Source organism: Naegleria gruberi, assembly GCF_000004985.1.
Source record: "Naegleria gruberi genomic scaffold NAEGRscaffold_23, whole genome shotgun sequence".
In the NCBI taxonomy this organism is placed as follows: Eukaryota; Heterolobosea; class Eutetramitea; order Acrasida; family Naegleriidae; genus Naegleria; species Naegleria gruberi.
The window spans coordinates 230088-257823 of NW_003163304.1; the positions used below are offsets into that span (position 1 = coordinate 230088).

General features: G+C 34.7%; 11 protein-coding genes and 1 non-coding gene across 12 annotated transcripts; 5 read left to right on the forward strand and 7 right to left on the reverse strand.

The window, feature by feature from the left end:
• Positions 1 to 213: 213 nt before the first annotated feature.
• On the reverse strand, positions 214 to 2288 carry NAEGRDRAFT_79697 (uncharacterized protein; the record flags this gene model as incomplete). Its single annotated transcript, XM_002677380.1, has 2 exons — positions 214 to 258; positions 348 to 2288. 2 exons carry the CDS (start codon positions 2286 to 2288, stop codon positions 214 to 216), a joined length of 1986 nt encoding a protein of 661 aa, XP_002677426.1.
• A 1275-nt stretch (positions 2289 to 3563) lies between these two features.
• Positions 3564 to 8630, forward strand: NAEGRDRAFT_48986 (uncharacterized protein; the record flags this gene model as incomplete). Its single annotated transcript, XM_002677286.1, has 3 exons — positions 3564 to 3659; positions 3829 to 8484; positions 8622 to 8630. The coding sequence occupies 3 exons, from the start codon at positions 3564 to 3566 to the stop codon at positions 8628 to 8630; spliced, it is 4761 nt and encodes a 1586-aa protein (XP_002677332.1).
• Positions 8631 to 9678: 1048 nt separating this feature from the next.
• On the reverse strand, positions 9679 to 10706 carry NAEGRDRAFT_67439 (uncharacterized protein; the record flags this gene model as incomplete). Its single annotated transcript, XM_002677381.1, has 2 exons — positions 9679 to 9759; positions 9828 to 10706. 2 exons carry the CDS (start codon positions 10704 to 10706, stop codon positions 9679 to 9681), a joined length of 960 nt encoding a protein of 319 aa, XP_002677427.1.
• A 170-nt stretch (positions 10707 to 10876) lies between these two features.
• On the reverse strand, positions 10877 to 11824 carry NAEGRDRAFT_67440 (uncharacterized protein; the record flags this gene model as incomplete). The annotated part of the gene is made up of 1 exon (XM_002677382.1): positions 10877 to 11824. The coding sequence occupies one exon, from the start codon at positions 11822 to 11824 to the stop codon at positions 10877 to 10879; it is 948 nt and encodes a 315-aa protein (XP_002677428.1).
• A 382-nt stretch (positions 11825 to 12206) lies between these two features.
• Positions 12207 to 12710, forward strand: NAEGRDRAFT_67441 (uncharacterized protein; the record flags this gene model as incomplete). Its single annotated transcript, XM_002677287.1, has 1 exon — positions 12207 to 12710. The coding sequence occupies one exon, from the start codon at positions 12207 to 12209 to the stop codon at positions 12708 to 12710; it is 504 nt and encodes a 167-aa protein (XP_002677333.1).
• Positions 12711 to 13245: 535 nt separating this feature from the next.
• NAEGRDRAFT_67442 (uncharacterized protein) lies at positions 13246 to 13698 on the reverse strand (the record flags this gene model as incomplete). The annotated part of the gene is made up of 1 exon (XM_002677383.1): positions 13246 to 13698. One exon carries the CDS (start codon positions 13696 to 13698, stop codon positions 13246 to 13248), a length of 453 nt encoding a protein of 150 aa, XP_002677429.1.
• Positions 13699 to 14059: 361 nt separating this feature from the next.
• NAEGRDRAFT_67443 (uncharacterized protein) lies at positions 14060 to 15319 on the reverse strand (the record flags this gene model as incomplete). The annotated part of the gene is made up of 1 exon (XM_002677384.1): positions 14060 to 15319. One exon carries the CDS (start codon positions 15317 to 15319, stop codon positions 14060 to 14062), a length of 1260 nt encoding a protein of 419 aa, XP_002677430.1.
• A 275-nt stretch (positions 15320 to 15594) lies between these two features.
• NAEGRDRAFT_58001 (uncharacterized protein) lies at positions 15595 to 20992 on the reverse strand (the record flags this gene model as incomplete). The annotated part of the gene is made up of 3 exons (XM_002677385.1): positions 20594 to 20992; positions 19340 to 20540; positions 15595 to 17449 (listed from the first exon to the last, which is right to left on the reverse strand). Exons 1-3 carry the CDS (start codon positions 20889 to 20891, stop codon positions 15595 to 15597), a joined length of 3354 nt encoding a protein of 1117 aa, XP_002677431.1. The 5' UTR covers positions 20892 to 20992.
• Positions 20993 to 21221: 229 nt separating this feature from the next.
• On the reverse strand, positions 21222 to 22058 carry NAEGRDRAFT_67446 (uncharacterized protein; the record flags this gene model as incomplete). The annotated part of the gene is made up of 1 exon (XM_002677386.1): positions 21222 to 22058. The coding sequence occupies one exon, from the start codon at positions 22056 to 22058 to the stop codon at positions 21222 to 21224; it is 837 nt and encodes a 278-aa protein (XP_002677432.1).
• A 285-nt stretch (positions 22059 to 22343) lies between these two features.
• NAEGRDRAFT_t305 lies at positions 22344 to 22416 on the forward strand. Its single transcript has one exon. It is a non-coding gene; the product is annotated as a tRNA-Lys (tRNA).
• A 481-nt stretch (positions 22417 to 22897) lies between these two features.
• Positions 22898 to 25087, forward strand: NAEGRDRAFT_67447 (uncharacterized protein; the record flags this gene model as incomplete). The annotated part of the gene is made up of 1 exon (XM_002677288.1): positions 22898 to 25087. One exon carries the CDS (start codon positions 22898 to 22900, stop codon positions 25085 to 25087), a length of 2190 nt encoding a protein of 729 aa, XP_002677334.1.
• A 404-nt stretch (positions 25088 to 25491) lies between these two features.
• On the forward strand, positions 25492 to 27383 carry NAEGRDRAFT_67448 (uncharacterized protein; the record flags this gene model as incomplete). The annotated part of the gene is made up of 2 exons (XM_002677289.1): positions 25492 to 26266; positions 26296 to 27383. The coding sequence occupies 2 exons, from the start codon at positions 25492 to 25494 to the stop codon at positions 27381 to 27383; spliced, it is 1863 nt and encodes a 620-aa protein (XP_002677335.1).
• Between the last annotated feature and the right edge of the window lie 353 nt (positions 27384 to 27736).

The following is a 27736-nucleotide window of genomic DNA, read 5'->3' on the forward strand; positions in this document are numbered from 1 at the left end:
GTTATTAAACTTTCTGTATTGTAACATTCAGAAGAATTTTTCAAATTTCGAGCAGTCTTGTTAAGTTTTTCTGTTGTCAATTCTTGGATATCGAAAAAGTCATCAATAATTGAGTCATCGGCAAAGTTGATGAAAATTCTGGATAATTTACGTTCCTCCTCGTGTAAGACATAATGTACATTCTGCCAATCGTCAATTTCCTTTGAAATTTCCTCAAATAGCATAATCCACAACTTTTTCACAAATACAAATCGATAACTATATGATGAATATTGAGAATCAGTTAAAAGGGTCAAAATACGTAATGCATGAATAGCATTGGTGCCATACAAATTCTTTGGAAGGACTTGCTCATCGAAAACATTTTGTTTCTTGGAAGATTTCTTAGGTGTGGTTGGTGTCGAGTTATTGGAATTATTTGCAGAGGATTTTTCACCATTACTTGATGAGGATGAAATTGGTGAGCTTGTTGGGTCATGTGAAGGACCTGGAGCAATATACAAATCTTTCTCGCTCAACAATTCAAATTCTGTTGTAACAGATGAAGATCTTAAACCAAAGAAGAGATTCATTACACTTGGAGAGAATCCTAACTTGTTACTAATCACGCTATAAATCATTGGAATTAAGAATAGGAGAATAAAGTCCTTGTGTACCTCATCCTTTTCCGTATTCTTCTTTGAGATGTGAATGTCCATATAGGCCAGCCAAGATTTAACAATTTCAACCAATTTTTCATTAACATCTGCAATAGCTTGAGATTTGAGAGTGATTTGCTCAACAGTTTTCTGAATTAATTGCTTGTCATGAGATTGAATGGCTTTTAGAAGTTGAGTGAAGAGAATGGAAGATTTCATTTCCAATTCCTTATTTTGTTTAGAAACTGATGCGAGTGAGTCCAATGTCTTCTTAATGAACTGAATTTCAGATTCATATGTTGGATAATTATCCGATACTGTGTTTGTTGAGTAAATGTCTTTGAATATTTCTTCCAAAAATTCACTTCTTATCTTTTCTCCCTTTTCATTGAGTTGCTTGATGGCTGGATCAATTCTTGAGAGATTTTCAATTTCCCTTCGTAGCATTGTGTTCTTTGTCTTGACATGGACATCAATGGCAGAACATATTGACTGGAGAATGGAATCCAAAGATTGTCTGTCCCCAAATCTATTCAAATTCAATTTGAGAATTTGATACTCAGTATTCTGTGCATCTCTATCAACTATGGAATCAACTTCACTTAATCTATACGATCCACCATATTCATCTCTTTTCTTATAATCTGAGGAGAATAGAGTTGTTAGATATTTAGGTTGTGTACTTTCGAATAATAGCAACTCTGAAATGGTTGTAATTTTCGTCGCACTTTCGGACAATAACACATTGGCCAATAATGCATGCTCACTTAATGAAGATGAAATGCATGATTTGTGCATTTGCTTGAGGGAAATGGATAAATTGATTGAACTTGCAACATCCTCAATTAAATTATTGAAACCATTAGATTTTTCACCATTTCTTCTCATTGCATTGATAACATCCTCAACAAATTGAATATCAAACAAATCTTCGAGAATAATACTAACTACTTGATGGATCCAATCTTTGGAGAGTGAAGATTCCAATTGTGTCATGATTTCCATTACTAATAAATCAAAATACTTTTCAAATCCTAATTTTCTTCTCTTCTCTGGATTTTTAATGATGAATGCAACCTTTGCAGGAAATAAATTCGTTAATTCCTTTGTCATTTTCATGACTTTTGCCAATCTTTGATGAAATTTCAATACTTCTGAATATCTTCTATGTGATGAAAGTGAACATTTTCCATTTCTGACAGTCATTGTTATTTGATATTTCATTTTCGATGTCCCAACAACAATGAATGGACAAGACAATTTGAAACACTTGAATTCTGCTGATGGAATTAGTAATTGATCCTCCTGTGCGAGTTCACTCAACCAAGTAACTTTCTGTACATTGTTTTGTGATGTTATTGTGACTGGTGAAGAGGAAACACTATTTTCAACTCTAGGAGATTGTTGATCTTGTTTACCATTATTCGTATTGTTGTTGTTATTATTATTATTATTGTTGGCAGTATTAGAATCTGGTGGTGAAGAATTATTGGAAGAGGATTTTTGGAATCGTCCAGCCATTGGTGAAGTATTCGAAATGATTGTAGCAAATCTTCTCACTCTGACAGGTGTTGTTAGTTGACCTTGTTGCACAACTTCGGAAGAAGCATTATTCTCTTCACCTGATGATGGTGATGAGGTTTGGGACATTTTCTTTTAGTTTCGTCGTCGCTTTTATTACTTCTCGAAGAGTTTGAAAAGGACGAGGGTGGAAAGTGGATTTTCTGTTCCTGGCAGTGATTCGTGCTGATATTGAATATTGTTCTGTGTGTGATTCAGATGTTGTGAATATTGTTGCTGTGTAATAGTAGAATGAGAGAATAGAAGGGTAAAAGATCAAAAAGATCTCTTCTCACAAAGAATGTAGTTTTTTTCTGTCTGATCATTAAAGATTCGGATGAAAGGGTTGTTGGAATTGGATCCGATTGGTTGTTTTCATATGGCCTTGCAATTAATGGTGAGATGTGTGTGGTTGTTGTGAACAATACGTATATGCGCTGCTGAAAAGTGATTTCGAGATTGAAATTAATAAATAAGGTTCTAAAGCAAAAGTTGTTTTATAATTCAGCAATTCTCAATCACAGAATTATCTGATGATCACACTTGGTAAGCTTGTGTTTGGCTTCAAAGTATTCTTGAAGAATTCATAAAAATTAATTTTAATAATTTAAATTTTTTTTAAAAAATTAAAGCAGCACCAATAACAATATGATTAGAACATCATCATCGCTGCCGAAAAATAGTAGTGGCAAGGCTTCTTCAACAAAATCAAATACTGAGGAGCTTTGTGATTATTATAAAAGATCATTTTCTTTATTGTATGGAGTTTTGACTTCTCCTGTAGATAATTTTCCGTGGGTATGTGTGGATTAATCATCATGATGATTTTTAATATGAATTGTTTACTATTAAATAGGCTCAAGTTTTGGAAAGTGTAAAGAATTCATTAAAGGATGTATGGAAAAGTTTTGAAAATAGAAAACCTGAAGAAAAGGATATCAAACAAAAGGATATTGTTTCTGAATTGGTGAAGAGAACGGTATGTTTTGGAGATATCAAAATTTATTGATTATCATTCTTGTAGAAATTAAACGAAGATAGCTGTTACAGATTGTTGGAAGATTATGTTGTTTGTGAAGCTCCTGATGCTCTCACATCAGACTCACAATCCATTCAAAAAGTATGTTCACATTCTTGATTATTATAATAATTATAATAATAACTTAATTAATAATATTAATGGATTATTATCTAAATATTTAGATTATTAATTTTTATTATTCGGAAAGAATTTTATTACTAGAGTGTATTTCAACAATTCTTAGGATTGATACTGAATATTCGGAAGACGATAATTGTGATGAAAGGACAAAAGTTTGCCACGATATTGCAACTTGGCTTTTCAATAATAACCTTGAACAAACTATGCACACCCTATTTTTTGATGCCTGTGATATTAACACACATTTGAAGAGTATTAATGAGTCATCATTAACCGAGACTGAAGCCACCAGAAGAAAGGTAGAGCTTACCGAACAAAAATTGAATGAACAAGCTTCTATACTAAATGTCTTGTTCATGCTCTATTATGGAAGACAATGCGATTTCAAAACATTTTTAAATTTAATTTCTCAACATTATCATGTAAGTATACTGAAACTTAAATATATTACTCACACTTGTTCTAAAGGCAAACGATTTCGGAAATATTAATAGAAGTATTGGAAATGTTTCTATTAAAGGATTTCAAACAATAAGGAGAATAGTATGTTTGTCTGTACTGCTCTTTGTGGAAATTCTTGGATTTGAAAACGCTCTTGAAAAAACAAATCAAGGTGGAACATACTCTTCCTTCAAAGAAAGAGAAATTGCTATGATAAATGACAACCTCAAGACACTTATTGATGAACCTCACACGGCAGCCATCAGAATATTTTGGGCAGCTTTCCTTCATCTTACCCAAAATAATGTTTCACCACAAGTAATTTATGATCTGGCTCAAAAAGGTATTAAAGAAAATGGATTGGAATTTATTAGAAAAATGTTTGACAGAGATGATAATCCATTTGTGGTAAATAATAATAATATTGAGGGTTATAGAACAGTGGTTTCAGGAGGAGTTTCATGCATCTACTTTTTATTTAGATTCCACAAAATTCCATATCAAATTTTGGAGCAAGTTTTTTCTGTAACTGAAATAGTTATACAACCAAAACCATACTGTATCGAGGATCAAAAATTATCCATGATTTTTAACGATCAAATGTTACAGAAGCCATATAGCGAGCTGTTGACATATTTCAAATTAGTATTTCCTGCTAGGAAAGAAATTCTTAGATTATTATCTTTAATGTGTTGTGATAATCAAAGTACAGTGAGCGTGAGATCTATTATGGAGTCACAAGACACATACTGTATTGAGATGACCCACACAGAGCTTAAGAGAATATGCGGACTGGACCAATCAAATTCAAATGAATGGGAAACAAAACAAACACCTTTAGTTACGATAACATCAGTTAGAGACGAGACTACTAATGTAGTGATTCCACCAAATGTACAATGCATAGTTGTTAATCAAACTGCAGAAACCTGCCTTGTAACTTTCAACTTTTCAAGCTATATTTGGAAACTCATGTTTAGTCAAATTATTGAAGTGTTGCAAAATTCTGTTTCTATCAATAATCCACATGTTCGTTCGACAATGCACTATTTTTTGAATTTACTCTATAGAGTCATTAGTTTCAAAATGCTTAACATTGAAAAATTAGAAAAATACTTGATTGAATTGCTTTTAAGTAAGCAAATTTATTCATCCAGAGACGAGAAGAGAGGAATTGTACAACTTCTTTCACACTTATTGAAGTATTTCTCTGATTTCCCACTTTCAAGCATTCCTATGGAAATAGTATTATCATGTTCTAAATGTTTGCATGCTCTTTCTGAAGTATCTCCTGTGGATACAGCATGCCAAGTTTCTCTTTTGATTCAAAAGTATCATTTTTCAAATATTTTGAGAGAAGAATGTATGATTGGTAGATATGGTGCAACCCTAAGCTTACTGGACACAGTGTTGTCATTGGCCAAAAATCATCCAGGACCAATGGATTCTGTCATAGAAATTCAACCTTTTATTTGCAGCAACATATTTTCTGTTCATGATTCATGGAGATATCAAAAATTGGAAGAAAGATGGTTGATTGCTCTTAAGTGTCTTCAAATTTTCAACCAAATTGCTCAAGATTCATTGTGGGCTGAAAGAAAGTCTTCTCAATCTCTTGTAGGATGTGGTGGTAGACCACTTTTGAATGCCTTCCTTCACGATGGTAGTTTGTATCAAGTTTTGTTCTCATTGATTGGCTTGGGTGGTACTTTTCTTGAGAATATCCTTCGTCATGAAAAGACAGATGAAGCAGCAACAGTTCAAAGTCTTATTGTTGAATCTCTCAAGTTGTTGGATTCAATCTTGAGATTCAGACAAATTGCCAAAGCAACAAATATTTCAACATTTGAGGATGTACTTTTCTCAAAGTTACTAGGAAAACAACAAGTGCCACTCATTACTTCTATTTTTGAATTTATTGATCATCCTAATGCGCCAGAAATTAGAATTTTAGCATGTAAGATTATTACCTTGATTGCTCAACTCACTGAAGACTACAATTCCAGACCTCCATCCCTTGTTGGTTATTTGGGTAACCAATCTAGCTCTCTAGTTGGGCGTTGCTTGTACAGACTTCAGAGTGTTGGTGAAAGTGATGAATTGAAAATTGCACTTCTTGATTTAATTTCAACAACAGTAGAAATTCAAAGAGGTTTGGCTGACTTGTTCTTGACCTCAACACCAGCAAAGATTAAAATCAAGAAGGAGAAGAACGATGAAGAGCTCGCCCCTGGAGGTGTTCTTGTTACAATTTTAAAGATTATAGAAAATACTGAAAATTATATTGTAGAAAAGAGAACAAGTCTAGTAAGAAGTGCTTTGGCTGTCATTCAATCTATTTTCCAAAATGGAGAGAATAGATCCAAAATTACAAAGATTTTAAGAAATGACAGCTATTTCTGGAAATCAATGAAGAATATGTTTACCATCTTTACCAAAGATGAATCCACTAGTAAGAATATTGATATCCTTAGATCTATTACTTCAGTTATTGCTATTTGCTCTGTCGATATGTACAATCTCAGAATATTGAAACAAGACCATAGTATGGAAACTGATATTGAAAAGACTCTCTTTGAAAAGGACTCTAAAACAATTCAAACTATACTCAAGACTTCAATTTCATTCATTATGAACAATATTAACTACTTGTCTGGTCTTATTCAAGATATTGATAGACTTTCAAAGAGAGATTCACAACAATTGGGAAGAGAAATTTTCTTCTCGGACTATCTCCTTGAAAGAAATACCAAGAAGGATGTTCTGTATGATACAGATAGAATTGTGAGATGGGAAACTGGTATTAGTGCCGAGTTACTCGACTCTCTATCATTGCTAAATCAAAAAATTGCCGTAGAGGAAGCATTTATTGCTCTGCTTAAATCCTTGCATGCCTTGTTTTCTGTGAGCTTGGAATCTCCTCTTCTCACAAGAGAGGAATCATCTGAAGAATACTTTTTGAATATTATTGATATTCTAGTTGTAGGACTCAAGATTTCAGAAGGTGATGCTATGACCAAATATGTTTTCAACCCAACCAATGAATTCGGTCTCGATCTTGAAGTTTATGTTCCATTGCCAAAACTTTTGGATAACCTATTGAATACCTTCCACATTGAAGTTGCTGCAATGCTAGCCAAGCTAATCCACAAATTCAACGCCAATTTCCCTCCAACAGATTTGATTGAAAAGCACAGCAGTTGGCTTTCTGACCATTTATCAAAGTTGACACATTTATTACATACACAAGTTCAAAGAAAGAAGTCTAATGCAACAAAAGAAATTTTGGGTTGTCTCTTGATGTACTTTGTTGATTTGGATGAAGCTATTGGTGTCAGAACATGTTCCAAACTCACTCCAATACTTTTCCAAATCTTGAAGACATTTAACAGATACGAGCAATGCACAGAATTGGCTATTTCGATTTTGGCTGTTTGTATCAAAGTTACTATCAATGAAGAATATGGAAACTATATTTGCAGAGAACTATGTGAATGTTTGACCACTTTTGATGGAGTTGACGAACAACATTCTAAACACACCATTAACGTTCTCAATTTACTTTTGGCTTTCTCCACTACTCGAGCTGGAAGTTCAATGATGGTTGCCAACAATATCTTACAAAAGTTTTCTGGTTGTACATTTTTAAGTTCTGGATGTGGAAAATATGCAGGTCAGACCTACTTTGAAGGAGAAAGAACTTACTGGCATACTGCTTGGAGATATAGCTTGAAGATTATCACTACTCTCTTGAATTGTTACTATGTTGCAACTCAACCTAAGAGAAATATGGCCATGATGGATGAAGATACAAACTATGGTCAATATCAATATTTTGTTCAACAAGTTCAAGATTTTTGTAATACTCACAGAAAGAGATTAGTTTTAGGTTTGGATGAATTATGGGATAAGAGACCTTTGACTTTTGCTCTTATTGAAGAAGTTGAACTCATTGGTATGCTAGTGAATGCACTTGCCAGATCTCACATTTTACCAAATTTACCTTACCTTGTCCAATCATCTCTTGTAGCAACAGCCAAGTGCGTGAATGCTGTTAAGCATTTTAGATTGATTTTGTCTGCTGTTACCCCAATCACACAACACGAAAGAAAACTCCACGAAAAGGACAAACATTATATGGAAGAACTTCGTGCCTCCAGACCAACCTCAACAGGTACCAAGACTAGACGCCCTTTCAGAGAAAGAACAAACTATGAAAACACCATTCCTTACAATTCTGAAGAGTCTCCATTTATTACCCATGCTACAGATGCTATCAAGAATCTTTATCAAGGAAGAGAGATGTTAAATTGGAATACTCAAATAGATTTGACAGTTTTTGGAACATTACAAAGCTTGGTTGCATCCATTCGTTGTTTGACCATTCTTCCTAGTGATGATGGAATTGAACAACCTGTAGAGCCTGTTATTGTTCTTTCAATGCAATCCAATAGCCCTAATATTGAAACAATCTTCAAATGTGCTGAAGCTTGTGTTGATACCCTAAAGATTATACCTTCGAGCAAATATAATACTGAACTAAGCAACAACAAGACAGGAAATGAGCTTGGCTCTTCAACTCCAACCGAGACACTCTCACCTTCATTCAGCGCAACTACTGAAAGAATGAGCAAAGAACAAGAGGCTATGATTAAGGCTAGACTTTTGGTGACACGTGTAGTGGTGGGTACTTTACAGGAATCTATCAATGTTATTGTTTCACACGTTTTGATTTATGAATTTATTGCCTATGGAGAGGAAAGTCAATCTGTTCGTGAAGTAAGAAATCACATGAAGGAACGTTTTGAATTTTTCCACAGAACTTGTGAGGGATTGTCGACGAAAAGTTGGTTCTTTATGAAGCATCCTGAACCTTTGCGAACAGTGCTCACACTTTTGAGAGATGTTATCGACCTAGGTGGTTTAAAACAATAATTTATAAATTACAATTTGTCTAGTATGTTTCTGACTCGCTTAAAGTTACTAACTTTTCGTTCCTGCAAAGTAGATTTGTCTGATTTTAAGAGCTGGTTCTTAAAATGCACTCGTTCATCAATCAAGTGTTGTTCATAATTTTCCAAATCTTTCCTCATACCTCCACCATTCATTTTAATGTAGTGACTTAGGTTTCCTAGTAATGAATAGAAGCAACTTGTGGATACTATTCCATTTTCACTAGTTGAATATGCGACAGGAACATATTCTGGATGCTTATGTTTCTTGCTTATAAAAGTAAGAGTTGGCTGACTGCTGTGGTTTGCAACTTTTGCAGATTCATGGAAATTGGAAAACGAAAGTTCCAAATTAGTTTGGTAAATTCTTTGGGGAATTGGAACGCCAAAATTATTGTATATACAATCTAGTCCTAGTGTAGAATCGTTACTTTCTGCTGGTTGAGGTATCAGCCCAATAGCGCTGAATTTGATTTCCTTTCTCCAGTTTTGTGTGCTTAATTTGTATTTCTGTAATAAGGTTTTATCCAATATCGAAGGGAAGTATGGAATTCTAGAAGACAACTCTACATATGATGAAATGTCAACAGAGCAAGGTGCTGTCACATTCAAAGTGAATGAATTACCCCATGCACTTGAGCTTACACCTGAAAAGTACAATCTTCTACCATCTCGATCGGTTTCAATAAGTGTTCCCTTCACATATAGCTTGGAAACAATTTGACTGTGCACATATTCGTTTCTAGATGGTCTATGAACTCCTTTAGGTTTAAAGTTTGCTTTTTTCACTTTGGAAATTGGTGGTTGACCCTCCAATCTAATCATTCTGTATCTGTATACTAAAGCTCCAAAATCACCTGTTTTTAACCTTTGTGGTTCTCTCCAATAATCGGTAACCCAATATAACCCATCATATCTATAACCTTTAGCAGGTGCATAGGCAGAATCTAATTGATAACCTCTCACAAGTCTGACTGGCATTCTTCTTTTCATACTCTCCACCAAACTGATATTATATCGATTAAGAGTTTGATTCTCAGTATCAGTACCACCTTGACCAGTATAAATAAAAACATCTCCATAATCTTCGTCTCCATATCCACCCATAGCCATAGCAACAATAGAATCAGATGGAACACCAAAATGCCCACTGATACCAGGTTGAGTTGGTGTGTGTGAACCTTTCCTTGAGCATGTTAATCTAGTTTCATAAACTGTAAAGACGTCATCTCTGTGACCATACACTCTACTTTTAATCCTGATAGGTTCTGTGAGTAGCTCATCTGCCTTCTCATCTCTGTATCGAATAGTTTTCCACTCGGAAGCTTTTCCCATAAACTTTTTGTCCTTCTCTGTAATTGTTGAACTTCTCTTTAGTTTCATATCAATTTCAAGTTTCTTTGTTTCCTGATCCTCCTCTTCGTCATGAGTGGCAACAACAAGTCTTGAACCAGAGTGATGCAAAAGTTTGACAGATCCATTCTTTATATCCACAAAAGCATCTGTTCTTCCAGCTTCATTATTTTCCATGCAAATTGTAACAAGATCCTTATCTTTCACTTGAGTGATGTCCTTACTTTCATCATAGTCAATTGCACAAAATGGTGTGGAATCTGAAATGAAAGCAGTCAAAGTAACTCTTTGCTTTTTATCATTAGCCTTCTCCGTCACTTGGTCAATTTTGGCTATCATGTTGCTCTCCTTTTCATCATCCTCTTCAAGTTGCAACTTTTTTGATTGTTTCCGTGATGATGCATTTTTCCATTCCTTCGCCGAAGTTAATTTTGCCTGTTTGGCTTTGGATACTCCATTAGTTGATGTTGTCTTTCTCTTGTTGTTAGTTTTATCACTTGTTGTTGTTGATGATTTTGATTTCTTATTATTGGTTGTCTTTGACTTGGTTATAACAGGAGAAGACATTAATTCATCAGAGTCATCAGATAATTCATTCATTTTCTTCTTCTTACTCCTATTAATCTTATATTCCTCATATTGATCCGATGAAGAAGAATCATCTAAATATTTTGTGTGATTCTTGTTGGTTAGAGTAGCCGTTTCACCACTCCTGATAATTCTCATTTTTTTTGAACGTTTAAATGTTTTTGAAATTTGGCGGCAAAAGTTTATTCTCTTCTCTTGGTTGGCATGAGTGAGGCAACTCTACTCTTATCCTTTCTCTTGGTCTTTTTGATGAATTTGTTCATCTTGCCTGATTTTTTGATACCTTCAACTTTTCTTTCTTTGAGAATCTTTTTCACATCAGAATCTTTTAAGAAGTAAGCTTGTTTACCCTTTTCTGAGATTAATTTCTTTTCTCTCTTGTAGAATGAGTCTTTGACCTCTGCAACGGCCTTTTGAGTTTCGAATTTCTTATTTCTGGTTTGAAGTCTTGAAATTTCTCTTTGAATTTCATTTCTGTCCTCATAGGTCAGTGATTTATCTCTTAATCTTTCTCTATTTTCGTCTATTTCATCCTTTAATTGATCGAAAACATGTTTATAATGGCCAGAAAATTGTTTAAACGATGATGGATCTGTATCACTTGCTGTTGGGTCAAATCTAGGATCACGTGACTTTTTTTTCACATAACCCAATCTCTTTGCAATGTCTGGAATGGATTTTGGTTTGAGTTTTGAACTCACTTCCTTTGGAGCATTCTTATTTTTCCTTTCAATAACAGTCTTTTCACCCTTTTCAACTTTTTTCTTTGTTGGAGTATGATGTTTACCATTACGATGTCTATTTTGTTGTTGAAGATGCTTATCATTTGTTTTGAAATTTGATTTTGGTTTCATATTACTGAGTGCCAATCTTTCAGCAAATGAAAGTGTTTTTTCATCCTCCGAAGATGATTCTTTATCCTCCTCTTCATCATCTTCCATTTCTTCATCTTCATCTTGTTCTTGTTGTTCGGAATTGTCAGCCTGTTGTTCCTCTTCATAGAGTGCATTTAGTTCATCATCATTTAATTCATCCTCTTCATCTATTGGTTCTTGTTCCGCATCATCATATTGATTTTCCACCTCATCGTCATCGTATTGTGGTGCTGTTTGCTTTCTCTTTAGAAACATTTTTTTTGTCAATTAACTTGTTGATCTTCTCCTATTCATAGAACAATATTAGATGACCGATTTATTGTTTGTTGTTTAGATTGTTTATTAATTTCATAAATATACTTTCAAATATTCATGGCAGCTGTGATGATATGATGAAATTCCGTTGTTTATTTGCAATAAATTTTTGGCGCCATTCTTTACAGTTTGAAAGGTTTTAACCACATTTCAAATCAGAAAAAAACAAGTTAAGGTTTGAACAACCACCCCAACCACTCTTTGTACATAACTACATTCAAAACGTTCGGATCCGATTAATAATCAGTTAATTCTTGTTTATTATTTCATTATCTTGTCTTGTTGAAAATAACAATCATATCACACAACTTTTATCATCAAAATGAATAGACCTAAAGGTGTTACTCCGAATGCTGCTGTGCATTCTCTCAAGGAAACTTTAAAGAAGGAACACTATACAAGAGTCCAGTGGGAACAACAATACGGGAAACAATTTAAGGACCAACAAAATGAGAATGAATTCCTGTCATCACGAAAGGATTTTGTCACCTCCAGATATAATGAAAGTAGTAGCAAACCAAGAAGATTGCACGTAGAGATTGATCCATCAGAGGTCGATGATGAAGGAGATTATGATGAAAGTGATCCAAACTTATTCAGTGGATACAGCTCGAGATTTTGTGGATTTTATCTGCCAACCGAGAAAACCAATACATTTAAGACAACACAATCTCTGGAACAAACTGAGAAAGCTATTGAACTCGAACATAAGGATAACTTTAGAAAAAAGCATTGGCTCAAGATGTACTTTGAGGAGAGTGCCAAGATGCAAAATTTATTCAAGAATCCTGGTGATAAATCAGCACCTGCAGCAACCAAGAAATAAATTAATCTGATTGTTGATGTGAAATGACTTGGTCAAAGATATTTACATTGTATTCAGTTGAAAGTTTTCCATTCTTCTGATAGATTGCCTGAAGCATTGATTCCCTATCTTCCTTAGACATTTTCCGTATCACATCTTCCATGTGCTTTTTCCTTTGGGGTGAGATCAAGAGGATTTGTTTTAAGGGTTCAATAGAGTCCTTCACTCGTGATGGTGAATCAGTCGTCGTCAATGATGAATGATGGTGATGATAATTATTCGTCGTTGTTGTCACAACTGATTTTATTTGTGGAGTTTGAGGGCCTTGCATTTTCATGTTGCTTGGTTTGTTGTTGTTCATATAATTTTTTTGTACTGTTAAAAAAGCTTTCCAAAATCACAGATATTTGGCGCGAAACATTATCTGTAGTACTATTATTGGAGGCAGCATGCTTTTCATTCTCGAATGGTTCACCCATTCGTTATTCATTACTACTGTTGCGAACTGGTTTGCTTCTTTGAAATATTAATAATAACAATATTCTCTTAACAACAGTTATGAAAGTAATCGACTCTGTAAAACTCTATCTTCAAGGCAGAGACAAAAGATTGGTACCACAACTCTACTATTTCCAATAAAAATCCAATCATCGTCTGTGTCTTCGTCTGAATCTCTCATCATTTCCAATTCTACTTCGTCACCAACAATTGAAACAACTCTTCCCATCTTACCATGTAAATGAAAGTCTATCATTTGGAGAATGGCACAATCCTCATCAACATTGATAATCACAATGTCTTCCTTTCTCACTACCTTTGATGTACTATTATTTGTGATGAATCTCTTAAGGGAGGACCTTCTTGAGGAGGATAGTTTCTTCACTTGAAGTGAACTGGACACTGTTCTCTGACTGTTGTGAATGGATGAATGGTGCTGACTCATCTTATAGTTGGACAAGTAACAATGACTAGCGTTTGGTGAATAATTACTAGAGAGCAAACATGACATTTCAGCTCGTTGTTCCCTTGCATATAGTGTTGTTGGTTGATGCTGTGGGTGATTATTATTAATACTACCACTAGCTACTACTCTCTTGAGAAACATTTCAACGTTAGTAGTGAATGGGCGTAGATTCAACAATTTGTTGAGGGAGGTTTTGGTTTTCTTTTTTTTGATGAAGATGCCCTCTCCATTCCATGCGCCAAGTTTTCCTTGCACGTGTAAAAGTACACACTTACACTCAGGGCCCTTATTTGGAGATTTTAATTGGAATTGTCCTTATTAGAGTTGAACTACCTTAATAAAACGGCCACTTGTCGTTGTTAAAAAATTGTAAAGGTCTGCGAACGTTGAATTGGTCAAATAAATATCAATGTGTATTGGAAGGTGGTGTGTTTGCTCTCAGCTCTGATGATGAAATATCAACTCTAAAATCGGGAATCTCAACAAACAAGTCTTGGAAGCCACTTGGAACTTGAATTTTTTCCATGGTTAAAAAGTGTTGTTTCTCCTTCTGATCCAATCTTCCTCCCACGAGGAATTGGCAATTCTCCTTCTTGAAGCTCAGTAATGCATTGATCATTTCACTCTCACTATTGTTGTAATACTTCTTGTCGACAATTCTAATGGCTGTATCAGCTCCGATCACAATGAAAAGCTTGGTCTCCCTATTAAAGAGTGTTACTTTCTGATTGAAAAGTGGAGCCTTTGTAACAATGCAGGAGAAATTAGAGGTTACTGCTTTCATATCCTCCAATCGTTGTGTTACTGTCATTTCATCAATTCCCTTCTTGTCAACGTTTTGAACGGAAATTTCAAAGAGTGATTGTAGACCTACTGCTTGTTGATAGCTGTTCATATGGGAGAGAGCAATTTCTCTAGCTCTTTCCATCAACTTGACATGTCCAATGTGAAGTGGGTTGAAACTTCCAGGGAAAATTATGTAATTCATGTTTTCATCCTTGAGAATTGAGTTCGATTCAGAATGACCCAACTTGAAAGTATTCACTCCATCAAATGTGTACAATCCAACTAATGGCTTTTCCATATTGAAATCCCAACAATCCTCGGTCCACTCTCTTTCACTGATTTTCTCAGAATCAAATAATAAACTATTAAAACTATTCTCAAATTCAGAGATTAATTGTTGATTTTCTGCAATTGTTTTAATGTTGTGTGGAAGAGAATTTTCTATTAAAAGTTTGAGAATTAGAGAGCTAATCAAACATTCTTCTTCCTCTCTTTCTCTCCTATCCTTTTCCAAAATCAAGTGATAGGTCTTATTCACAACTTTGCCCTCACTATTCATAATATTTACAGCAATGAAGGCTTGATGCTTTCCCTTCTTTGGAGTCTTTGATCTGATAGCTCCTGTACATCCAATACCAATAGCCTTCGATAATGATTGTGCATATTGACCCAAAATGTTACTATTGCTACTAACAATACTATTTGAATTATTTTCATCATCCAACAACTCTTGAATATTGGAAAAGAAGGAAATTTTGGCACTTCTCTCAAAAGCCTTTCTACTCATCCCCAAAGCTGTCTCCTCACTAACATACTTTACCGAGTCGACATTCTTTTCTAGAATGGGTCTATTAGTCATCACTTCATTTGTACAAGTCATGGCATACGGAATGTAGGCATCTAATAAAACACTTGATGCTCCTGGTTCCTTTAATAGCCATGAAATAGATTGGCTTCCGACTCCTGAAACAATTAAACTAGCCTTCCGAGCAGAATGTTGAAATAAGAGTTGAATGGCAGATTGTTGCAGTTTGGAATTGATCATTTTTTTTAATTTTAAATAATATTAAAGTGGACTATTAATAATGATCAATAGTTGACAAGGTACCATTACAAAAGTTGTAGATATAGAGAAACAAATGTTGGAAAGATAAATTATAATTTTAATTGTTCAATAAGAGAGGAAAGTTCACTATCTGAATTCTCATCAACTGAGATGGTACTTTCGTAATCCTTGATGGCATCCTTCAGACAATTAATACTTCTCTCAGTGAATTGGTCCTTCTTTTCGGTGAGTTGTTGCTTTGTTGGCTCATCTTGAATGAATGGTAATCCTTCAATGATATTCTCACTCATTCTGTGGTAAACTTCAAAAGTGAGAATGTTGAGTCTCACCTTCCATTCTTTCATTTCCTTATTCATGAATAGAGTAGCTCCCAAGTCCAAGCAACTTCTTGCCTCTTCCAAATAATCCAAACCATTGACCGTATCTGTAATTCCTTCCATTGTGTCAAAGGCAGAAAGATAGAGGTAAATTTCAGCCAAATAAATATTGACCTTTGGGAAGCTTTCTGAACCCATTTGTTTGGTCTTTTGCATGATTGAATCCTTTTCCTTCAAATCTGGTTTAATGACTTCGAGAGCTGCCTTCAAAATTGTGGCTGCCTTGGTGGCAGCTTGGTGTGCTGTTTTCAGAACAGTAGCATCAACCTTCTCCTCCAAAAGTTGCATATACAATTTAGTTTTCAAGAGGTGGGCATATCCTAGATTGATATTAACAAGTCCCAAGTAGTGATCTTTGGTAGAGAGTTCCTTCCTATTTGGGTCCTGTTGTGTTGGAGCAGTTTTCAGTTTGCTGAATCCAGCTTCACTCTTATCAAACCACTCAATGGCTGTATCAATGGTTTTGATGTGATTGCTAATATCTGATGGAGATTCTTTTCTCTTTTCAAGTTTGAGAGTATCTCTCAAACCAATAACATATTCATTGAGAATAAACTTTGCAACTTGTGCAGAGCTCTTCCTTTCCTCAGAGTTTTGAGACTTGTTTTCCTCAATCTTTGCCAAGTATGTATTGGCAATATTCATACATAGAGAAGCATACTTGGTTGGATCTGTATCATTTGGCTTTCTAACCTCCAATACTTTTTGGAATGCCTTAATGGCCTCGTCATACTTTTTCTTTTGTTTCAACAAGTGGGCAAGTTGTGAATAACAAACAGCAAAGTCATCTGGTGAATTTTGTACAGTGACAACGTTCAATGCACTCTTTAAATAGTACATGGCAATATCTTCATTATTGGATCTGTAAAATTTTTCATGATTGTGAGAGTAGAGAGGTGGAAATTCCTGAGTCAGAGATTTCATATCTTTCATAACTTGGAATGGGGAGTAGGATCTTTGCAAGTATAAACTTGCCAATTGAATTTCAATCTTTGGAGCCATCAAGATAAATCTTGAATCAGAGGCAATCTGTGGAGGAATCTTAGTCTTGTTACAATTGGTGGACTCTTTGTAATCTGAGGTTTGAATTGGAGATCGATTGGATTGGACTAAAGCTTCTAGAGCAGCAATGGAAATTTCCTGAAAGTGATTAAAATCATACTGTTTCACTTGAGGTGCATCCGAAAGTTTATAGTCAATTTTTCTTTGCTCTTCTGGAGTCAAAATCGGAGACAAATAAGGAATAATAGCTGGCAATCTTACATTTTGTAAGAAAGTGGCAAAATTGAATAGTTGAACAGTGATTTGATATTTGGCTTGAAAGTTCATTGGTGCATTATTGGCAAATTCCTTATCAGCATCCTGAAATTTGATTTCAATATATTGTGACAAATATTTGGGAAACTCCTCGGTTTGTAACAATAGGACGGATCCTGTCTGTGCTAAGAGTTGATAAATTTCGGAGGGATTCTGAGCATTCTTTCCCATAAAATCGAGAATGGCTGTTAAAAAACGATGAGCAACACCTTCTGCTGAGTATTGTGTTGTACCTGTTGCATTATTACTACTAGAGGTGGAGGGAGATTTATTTACGGGAGTGGTGGATGAAGACATTTTTTTTTGATTGACTGATGAAGTGAAGGATTGCTAATAGCTTTAGCCAGGCTGTAATATAATGATGGCTATTCTCTTTGGTATTAGGATATGGTTATCTATTCAAAAATTGTTCCTTTGTATGAGGTTGTTGATAGTTGTTGTTTGCTGGGAACATTCAGCATCATCCAGAGAGATAACAAAGTTGGTGTAACAATTTGGTTGCCAAGGTTGGAGCGTGAAACAGTAAATTGTTGAAAAAGTTATTAATTGATGGAACACCTTAATTGTTTATTAATAATATTTACAAGGCAATTGATGCTTTCTTCCAAAAAGGAAGCAACAATTAACAAACAATTCCTAATATTAAGTTGGTTTGTTTAAATTGTTCATTTTTATATTCTAACCATGACTTTATTGGAATCTGATGAGTTCATTCACCACTGATTAGTTTTAATATTTTTGTGTTGATGAAATAACACAGAACAAATCTAATTAGTGTGAGTTTCAAGTCCTGTCCTCAAACTATTCCTCATAATAGACAATAAAATCATCTACTTGAAGCACAGTGATAACAAATGGGCGAAACGATTTGAGCAACTTGAATAATAAAAATCCGATTAGTACATATATTAATAATATTTTTGTTTTTAATTTCCCATGAGATGTTTATCATCATGAATATACTAGATTTGATAGAATTAGCAAAGTGATATTCCACACAAAATAGATAATTTAGTTCTTAGCGGAGAAAGAGCTGAAGAGCTTGGCTCTAACTGGTGGACAAATGAAAGCATATGAAACCATGAGACCGCCACCAATGACACCACATCTGACCAAAGCACCAAAGAAAGAAGCTTGGAGAGTTCTCTTACCAACACCTGTTAATGTTATATATTGTTATGATTCATCAAGACAGTCCACAAAAACCGCAAGGAATTTAATAAATTTCCAATTATTAAATTCCAACATTAGGAATTATGATGATGAAGTTATGATTATTAAAACATTAATATAGAGCATTGATGATGGAGCAGAAGAAAAATTATGATGAGCAAACGCGCGAAGAGAAAAACCTACCTGCACGAAGACCGGACATTTTTTGAAATTTTTTTGTTGTTTGTGTCTGCTTTGTAAAGCTTTTAATAGAGCCTTCCTTGTGGAGAATTAAATAATAAGAATATTAAAATATTATTAAATAGTAAAACATAATCGGATTCATTTATTCTTTAAATTCTTTGAACGAATATCAATATCTAAAATCATCAGCTCTAGCAAGGTGTCGTTTGATTTAATCAAGGTTGAACTCTCCAAGTTATTATTACCCTTCGATGGAGTACTGGAAGAAGGGGTGACAATATCATTGAATTGAGGCTCATTAGATGTTATCTTCTTTTGATAATAGTCATCAATTGTTTGTGATGATTTGTGGATGATGCTTTTTGGTGTCAAGGCAAGGTTGAGTTGATTCTTTAAAATTCGATGTTCTTCATTGAGGCTCAATTTCTCTCCAATTAAATTCTCACATAAAGATCCTAATAAATCGAATTGTTTTTCCAATGTGATGGTTGTTGTTTCAAGTTCCTCTCTCAATCTAAGATCATTCTCAACTATTCTTGCAAAGGCTAATTCATTGCTCAATACCTTTACAATTATGATGATGAATTAAAAAGCGAAACTTTAATCTTACCTCCTGTTGTATTTTATTAAACTCAATTGGAAATGATTTCTTTTCATCTTCCCTTCTCGAAAATACACCTTCTTCTTGCTTGATAGAATTACTAAACAGAAACTTGTGCGCCATATTTTTTAAATCTTGTTTTTCGTATAAAGGCTTATTTCCCACAGATTGGATTTTGCCTACCAAAAATCCTTATCATTGATTCCATCTTCATCTGGTTCATCGATAAAATCATCAAGAATGGTCAATTTAGATTCTTCTTCTTGTTCTAATGGAACTTGTTGCTCTTCTACAGTGTGTTGAGCGTTTAACTCTCCAGGTGTCTTGTAAGATCTTCCTTCCACAATGACAGTGGCTGTTGTAGAATCCACGGAATGTAACTTGTTAAGAATGAGAGTAGATCCACTTGGAATTGGATTTGGATTAACGTAGGCATTGGAAATGTCTGATTTGATTTCTCCATTCTTATCCAAATTGACCTTATATTCCATTCTAAATTGAACGTATGGATCCTCTTTGATGTGTAACTTTTCCAAGTAGGAACCATATTTAAGGGTAAGGTAGTCATCAACATTGTCCGTCTTGAAAATAACACGTTTTCTGAACTTTTCTTGTAATTTCTTATATGGTGAGCAATCAATGAATACTCTAAAGGAATGAATCATACAGTACAACTTGGTGCACAATTCCTCATCTAAATTCATTGGATGATGTGCAGAATTTTGAGTCTTTGTCTCAAAGATTGCAAGATTGAGAGCATCCAATCCTAATGCCAAACCTTCCATAATACTAGTGGCAGTATCTTTGTAAATTTCCTCACTGGATGTTACGTGAACAGGTAATTGATTATTCTTTGGAGAGCTCATAGCTGTGTAGGCAGAGATTTTAATCATTCCTTGTCTTACTTTTCTTGTTATGAGTCTGAGAGAAGAGTTGATAAAATCGGTCATTAATTCTATAGACTCAGGATCAAGTTTGTTGGAAGATCCATAATTATCTCCAAAGCTAGAACTATCCTCAAATTCTCCCAAAAATTCATTCTTTTTGGAACATTTCAAAACTTCATCATATTCCAATATTGCTTCCACGGTTTCGTAAATCATTACACTTGCAAGCTTCCATTGTTCATGCATCATGGCAGAAGCTATTGTTAAAGGTGCAATTTTTACAAGAGTTTCAGGATCTTGTCTCTTTAAAAAGAACAGTTGAGTGTACTCTATTGGTGAATTTTCATCGTAAAGTGGAGATGTAACCAATTTTTTCTTTTCATTTGATTTTCTCTTCCCTTCACATTGGTTATTGGTAAAGATATTTTTAACTTGTTCTGGATATTGTTTGTAATATCTTCCAAAGAATAATATAATAGAAGAAAGAGTTTGAACATCTGTTCAATAATATATTAAAATTCAAATTTGAATTAATTAATGGTAAACTTACCAACCATTGATAAATTATTCTTGAGGGTAGCCCAAATCTTTCTAACATCTTCAAGCTTTTGTTCTTTAATGGCCATCTCCAAAGCAATTGAATAAAGTGCCACATTTGGTGTAGTGTTTCCACTTGAGCTTGCAAATTTTTCAAGTTGGGTCAAACACAACCTCATCTCCTTCATATTTTTACATTTTCGGAATTGTGATGCCAATTCTCTAATTGTTTTATTGGCCATCACATTGTCACTACTAGCAAGTCTAGCACTTGTAGCAAAGGTGAAAATATCCTCCTGTAATATTGTCATCACTCGGTTCGATTTTGTTGTATGATGATGAGCAACATGAGAATGTTTGGTGGCTCCGCCAAGAATTTTCGAACAACAGCTTCTTAAAGGTCCGAGTTGTTTGAACATTTTTTTGTATTATTAGAAAGGAGGAGTGCGAACTGTGTTGGATTGAAATCAATAACTGAAGATCAACGATAACAAGCAAGTTGCGATACTTTACAATCAATTGTTGACTGATCAAAGAAGGGATAATTGAAGATTTTGTTTGACAAGATTCTAATTAGCTGTTGGGAGAGGAAGATTTGAAAATATAGTTTTATTGAGACAAGCAGTTAGGTTAGTAGTTTATTATATTGTACAGTGAAGAACTAATTGAGATGGAGGTGAATTAGTAAATTTGGTTTTCAGGCAATCAAGCAAATATCCATCACAAACAGGTAATTTTCGATCGTAAAAAGATTCATACTTGATATCAATTGGGCGAAAGTTGCAAGCTGTTTCAATTGCTTGTTTCAATGTATTCACATTTGAAAAGTTCTCCAATGATAGGTAACAAGTTTTAATTTCTGTGAATTCTCCAATTTTAATTCTTACCAGCTTCCCTTTGGATTGAGTTAGTGTCTGAACCATACTTGGTTGTGAAATCTGTGCACTCTTTGAATAAAGCACACTGTCAACAATTGACAGTTGTGGAGAAATATCATCATCGTTGTTACCACGACCATTACTGGAGTCTTCTTCACTACTGATTGAAATATCATCTTTTACTTCTACCCTTTCAATAGCAATCTTTTCAAATTGTTTTATAATGGGATCATAAAAGGTCTTTTGCAATTCATCCTTGTATACATCTGCATTCGCACAAGCTTGAGGCGATATATTCCTGGTAAAGTTATTCACCTGATTGATAATTATTGCATCTAGTTTTGCTCTATCCTTTGGATCAAATTTAAAACTATCAAAGAGAATACGATTAAAGTATCCATTCATTGGAGTTTTAAAGTTACCAGTCTTTGCACACAATTCTTGAAGGTGATTACATTTGATTTTCTTCTTGAAGCACGCTGGACAATTCTTGGAACCTTTAGATCGAAATGAATTCATGCTGCTATTGCTACTTTTAATGGTTTTCCTTGGAGGCTTGTTCAGAGGAGTTGTGTGTTGTTTTATTGATTGGATGGTCATTGTTGTTTTTTGTTGCGTTATTTTTTTGAAACTAAAATATTTGTTGCACGCCAAGCAAAATTGTCAAATGGTGTGTTTACAGAATAAAAAATACGGATAAAAATAGAACAAAATATTTTTTCCAACAATGTTCCGATTTGCTGGTTGTTACATGAATTCAGTTCATCATTTAGTTTGAAAGTGTTAGCTTTACTTTATTATAAACAATAAAGTTTTGTGCAGAAGAAAAATCTTGGACACATCAGGATTTTTGTTTATTTAAGTAATATTTTTTCATCACCTGTAGCCCGTCCAGCTCAGTCGGTAGAGCGCAAGGCTCTTAACCTTGTGGTCGTGGGTTCGACCCCCACGGTGGGCGAATGCCTTTTGCTAATTGTTCTCTTTTATTTTGATTTCAACAAGAATAAAATTAACTAAAAAATATTTGAAACTCCAGATTTCACTCTCTGTTAGCTCATTTCATTGTTCTTTTGATAATTTTTTTTTAGTTGGAACTTGTGAGACAGAGAAGTTGTTTTCCACCTTTCTTTATTGACCCACTATAACCTATTGCTTTCAATAAATGAAAGGAAAGTTATCTTAATTTGAATTACTAAACTGCTATTTAGAAAAATATATTATTTGAAAGTTACTAGTTTCCAGGTAGAGTAACAGAGTCACATCAATTTACAACATGCTGCCTTTCATGTTAGCTTGTCTCATTTTAGTAATTTAGAGTTTGTTAAAATGTCAGTTGACGTAACAGGAGAGTAGCACCCATAGAAAACATTCAATGATTTGTGATACCACCGAAATTCACTTCTTTATTAACAAGTGCATTCTGTATTGTTAAAAAAAACATGTCGAAAGGTTTCGTACAACTCGTTGCATGTTTGTTTGCCTTGTTGATGGTGATAACCGCAACTATAGCAACAACAGTCAACATTCAAGATTATCTTCCAAACTCTGAGAAATCTCTCATTGAGCAAGGAACCAGTTCCCTTGATTGCAGCTCTATCATTTCGTCCATTGTTTCCAATACTACTAATGGAGGTTCGGTAAATGTATTCTTTCCAAAAGGTGTCTACAGTATCAAATCATCTATTACTCTCTCACTAGCCACATCCTCTCTCACCAATGAATACGAAATCACATTCACAGGTGAAGCATTTCACAGCTCTGTACTAAACTTGAAAGGAGCAAGTGGAAGAATCACATTCCAAAATTCAGATTCTAACAAGAGTTTGAGAGTTAGATTGGCCTTCTTGAGTTTCATCAATGATGGAGACTCTACTGGAAGTCCAATGGTTGACTTGAAATCGGTCGACTCATCAGATTTTAACAGTGTTTACATTAAGAATAATAATCCAAATAAGGTGATTTCTAATTTACGTATCATGAATGGTAATTTGGTTAAATCAAATGGTCATTACAAGTTGCTTGTGTTGAATGGTGCAACTGGACATAATCTTGTATTCGATACTGCCAGCTCAGTTGTCAGTACTCATGTCTACTCATGCGACACTTGTTTATTGACATTGGCCACTGCTCTCGATAGTCAATCCACGAATCTACTCTTCGACAATCAAAGTTCTCTCAACAAGGATTCGAATATTTTGTGGTCTCTTCCAAATTCTCATCTTTCGTACTATCCAGGTGATAATGACTATTCGAAATATACCTATGGAATCAGATATGGTGGAATGTCCAAACAATCAAGCATTAATCTCATTATGAATGGAGGTGGATTTGAAAATCAACGTGTCATGATTCAACCTTCGTCCAATTCGAATGACCTTTCGTCTGCTGATTTCTATTCTGCTTTATTTATGGGAAATTTGCACGGTAGCTCAGTGATGCGAGCATCCAATGACAGAAATGGAAGAATGGGATTTTATTCATGTAGATTCGTTAATTTAGTTTATGGAGTTTCGTCTAATCCATCACTTCCAAATTCAAAGACCTTAATGGGTTCTTCTATCTTTTACAATATCGAACAAGAAAAGATGACATTCGATTCAATGACAAATGTCATGGGAACAACCATTGGACTCACTCTCAAATACAATACAATAGCACAAGTTAGTGCTGGAGCTTCTTCCATTGACATTACCTATGAGAGTCAATTCGACAAGATTCCAACATTCTTCTCAATAACACCAACTTGGGATACCATCTATTACATTTCAAAAGTTTCCACTGCTGGGTTGACTATTCAGTTTTCTTCAGCTCCTAGTGCATCCTCTTATTTATATGTTGATGTGAGTGCTCAGAGAACTGCATCATGTTCAAAAGGATTTTCTGGTGCCAATTGTTCCATTCCAGTTTGTAATGGAATTGCAGCAGATGTCAGTGGTGTTTGTAATGGAAATGGCCAATGTTTGGCACCTGACACTTGTTCATGCAATGGAAATTCCTGGACTGCTTCTAGTTATTGTAAAGATGCCATCTGTGGTGGATTGAGTGGTGCAAGTGCATGTGGTGGTTCAAATCGTGGCTCTTGCTCATCACCAAATACTTGCACATGCATCAACAAGTATTATGGAAATTCGTGTGAAAAATTTGATTGTTTTGGAGTTTTGTATTCCAGTTCAAAGGTTTGCTCATCGAATGGAACTTGTGTTTCACCTGATAAATGTTCATGTATGAATGGATGGTTGGGTGTTAATTGTAATGAGACTGTTTCGAATAATTCCAATGGTACAATTAATGGAACTATTGTGAATAATTCAACTAATAGTGGAAACGAAACTTTTGTTTGTCCAGCTGGATATGGAGGAGTGAATTGTTCAGCACCAATTTGTTTCGGTTATTTGGCAAATGATACGAAAGTTTGTAATAATGGAAAGGGAATTTGTCAATCTCCTAATAATTGTCTTTGTTTGGCTGGATGGAGTGGAGTCAATTGTGCCACAATGTCAGTAAGTGCCTCCAGCTCTTCAACCACCACAACACCAAAAACATCTACAAGATTGAATGATTCGAATAGAATGATAACTGGATGGTTGATTGTTTTATTAGGTCTTTTTGCATTATTTTCTTCTATTTAATAAATTGAATTTTTCACTTTCCAATATCAAAGTAAACCTTAAACTGAAAGCAATTAAGATCAGCCAACATTAAATCTCTACAGTTTATTTTATACAACTCACTACAGTAGTTGTGAACTCATCAAGAGTCTTTGTAAACGTTGTAATTGTTAAATAGGAATGTAAAATTGTACCAACTACATTCCTATTTAACAATTACAAATGGCAAATTAGCAATTTATCATTATAAGGCAATCGATTGTGCGTAAGAATGACTACCAATTTGAAACAAACTCGGTGATTCGAAGTAACATTCTGTCTTTTCACGCTCAATACATGTCACAAATCAACATTACAACAAGTGCTAGTCATCCTTTAAAATCAACTCATTCTTATTACTTTAACACTGTTTACAAATAAAAAAAATGTCGAGAGAAACAACTAGATCATTCCTTGTTACCACTCTCTTATTGCTCTCATTGGTTGCCTTGTGCAGAGCTGGTTCTTACACAAACACCAGAACACTTATTGAAAATTTTGAAGGAACCACAAGTCAAATATCATTCTACAATGGTGCTGAGTTCCCAGGTGCAACTGGATCTATCGTTATTACCACTGCAGGATATAGTGGTAAAGCACTCAATATGACATTCAACTTGTCAGGTGGTAATTATGTCGCTGCCAATATTCCAATTCCTTCAACTTTGACAGCTACTTATAATGCAATTGCATTCAAAACTAAATCTTGTAATACTAACAATTGGTTAACTTTCCGTGTCTTTGACTCCACTGGACAAGTTTTCCAATTCCAATCATTGAATAGACCTTTTGAAAATTATCATAGTTTGAATTGGTACGAACAAATTGTCATGTTGAATACTAGTCTTGCTTCTGGAAGCTGGGGTGGAGCTGATGATGGTGTCATGCATTATCCATTATCATCTATCCAAATCTTGACAAGTGTCTATGAGAATTCACCTGCTTCCATTGCTAATGGATGTGTTCTGGTCGATGATATTTATGCATTGAATTTTAATGGTGTTAATTTGGATACATCCAAGTTTGTTTGGACTCCATTCAAGAATGCCAATGGAACTAATGGTATTGACATGTTGTCAAGAATGGGAGTTGCTCTCCATTACACAACTAATACTGCCATTCTTGATGCTGTTAAGAATGCTGGTTTCCAATGGATCAGATGTGATTTTTCTGGGGTTGGGTTGAACAAGTTAAGGGTGTTTACGACTTTACAGTTTACGATAATTTCCTTACTCTTCTCCAAGCTCGTGGTTTGAAAGTTTTGTGGATTCTGACCTATTCCAATGATTTGTACAGTCCAGGAACTGCTCCATTGACTGCAACTGCCATTTCTGCCTATGCCAACTATTCCAGAGCTGCTGCCAAGAGATATGCTAGAAAGGGTGTCATGTACGAAGTTTACAATGAGGCTGATATTCAAGGAATTCCAACTGGTACTCAATATGCTAATTTGGCCAAAGCAACCATTTCTGCAATCTATGAAGGTGATCCATCTGCTCTTATTTCCACAACTGGATTGGGTGGATTCAATTATGCCTATTTGAGAGAGTACATGCAACAAGGAGGATCAAAAGGATATAATTTCATTGGTTTGCATCCGTATGGACCTGGAAAGGCATATGGCTATGGACCATTGTGTGATCAAATGAGAAAATTCCGTTCAGTTATTAATGAATTTACATCCCTTTCAACATTTGGTGTCCATTCCAATTATGGAAGTGTAGTTACAACCTATCCACCAGTCTTGGACACAGAATGGGGATTAAGCTCCACCGATTACAATGGAAATGGTTTGGATGCAACTGCCTTAAGATTACATGCCTCACTCGTAGCCAACAGAATGTTAGCTGGTTTAGCCATGGGCTTCCCACTATCTGTCTATTACGATATGGTCAATGATGGAACTGACGCCACCGAAAGAGAATACAACTTTGGTTTGTTATATGCTGATTTAACTGAGAAACCAGCAATGAAAGCAGTCAAACAATTATTCAACATTGCCAGAAGTAGAATGTTTGATGGTTATGTTAAGGTTGTGGATTCTCCATCACTTGTGGCCATGAGATTTATGGGACAAAGTGATTATATTGTTGTGATATGGGCAGGTGATTTGAATACCTATACTAATGTTTATCTGCCAGGTGTTGTTTCAGTTGTGAACATTTTTGGAAATGCTGTAACTTTGAGTGGTGGAAATTTAAAGATTGGTGCTGTTGATGGTCCTTATTATGCAACTTATAAGAAGGATTCTGCTACTTTGGCCTCTCAATTCCAATAAAATGTGATTATTTCAATGATTTTGTTTCTAGCCGAATCTTTGCGAAAGTAACGGAAACAACTGGCGCCAAAATACAAAAGATTGAAATTGACCTAATTTGTGCAGTGCCGGCAATAATTCCATGTAGTCCATTATTTGCATTCCTCTGTGACAATTTTCAAAAACAATTCCACAACATTATTTCACACCTGCCAACCTTCAACCCATCAATCCAATTTTTTACATTTTCCTTTGTTGAACTTCCTTTTCCACAAAACTCTTTCAACCACCAAAATTAAACGTTAAAACAAATCATCACTATTTTCAAAAAAAAATATGGTCAATTCTGATTTGTGAATCTTCATCATACAACA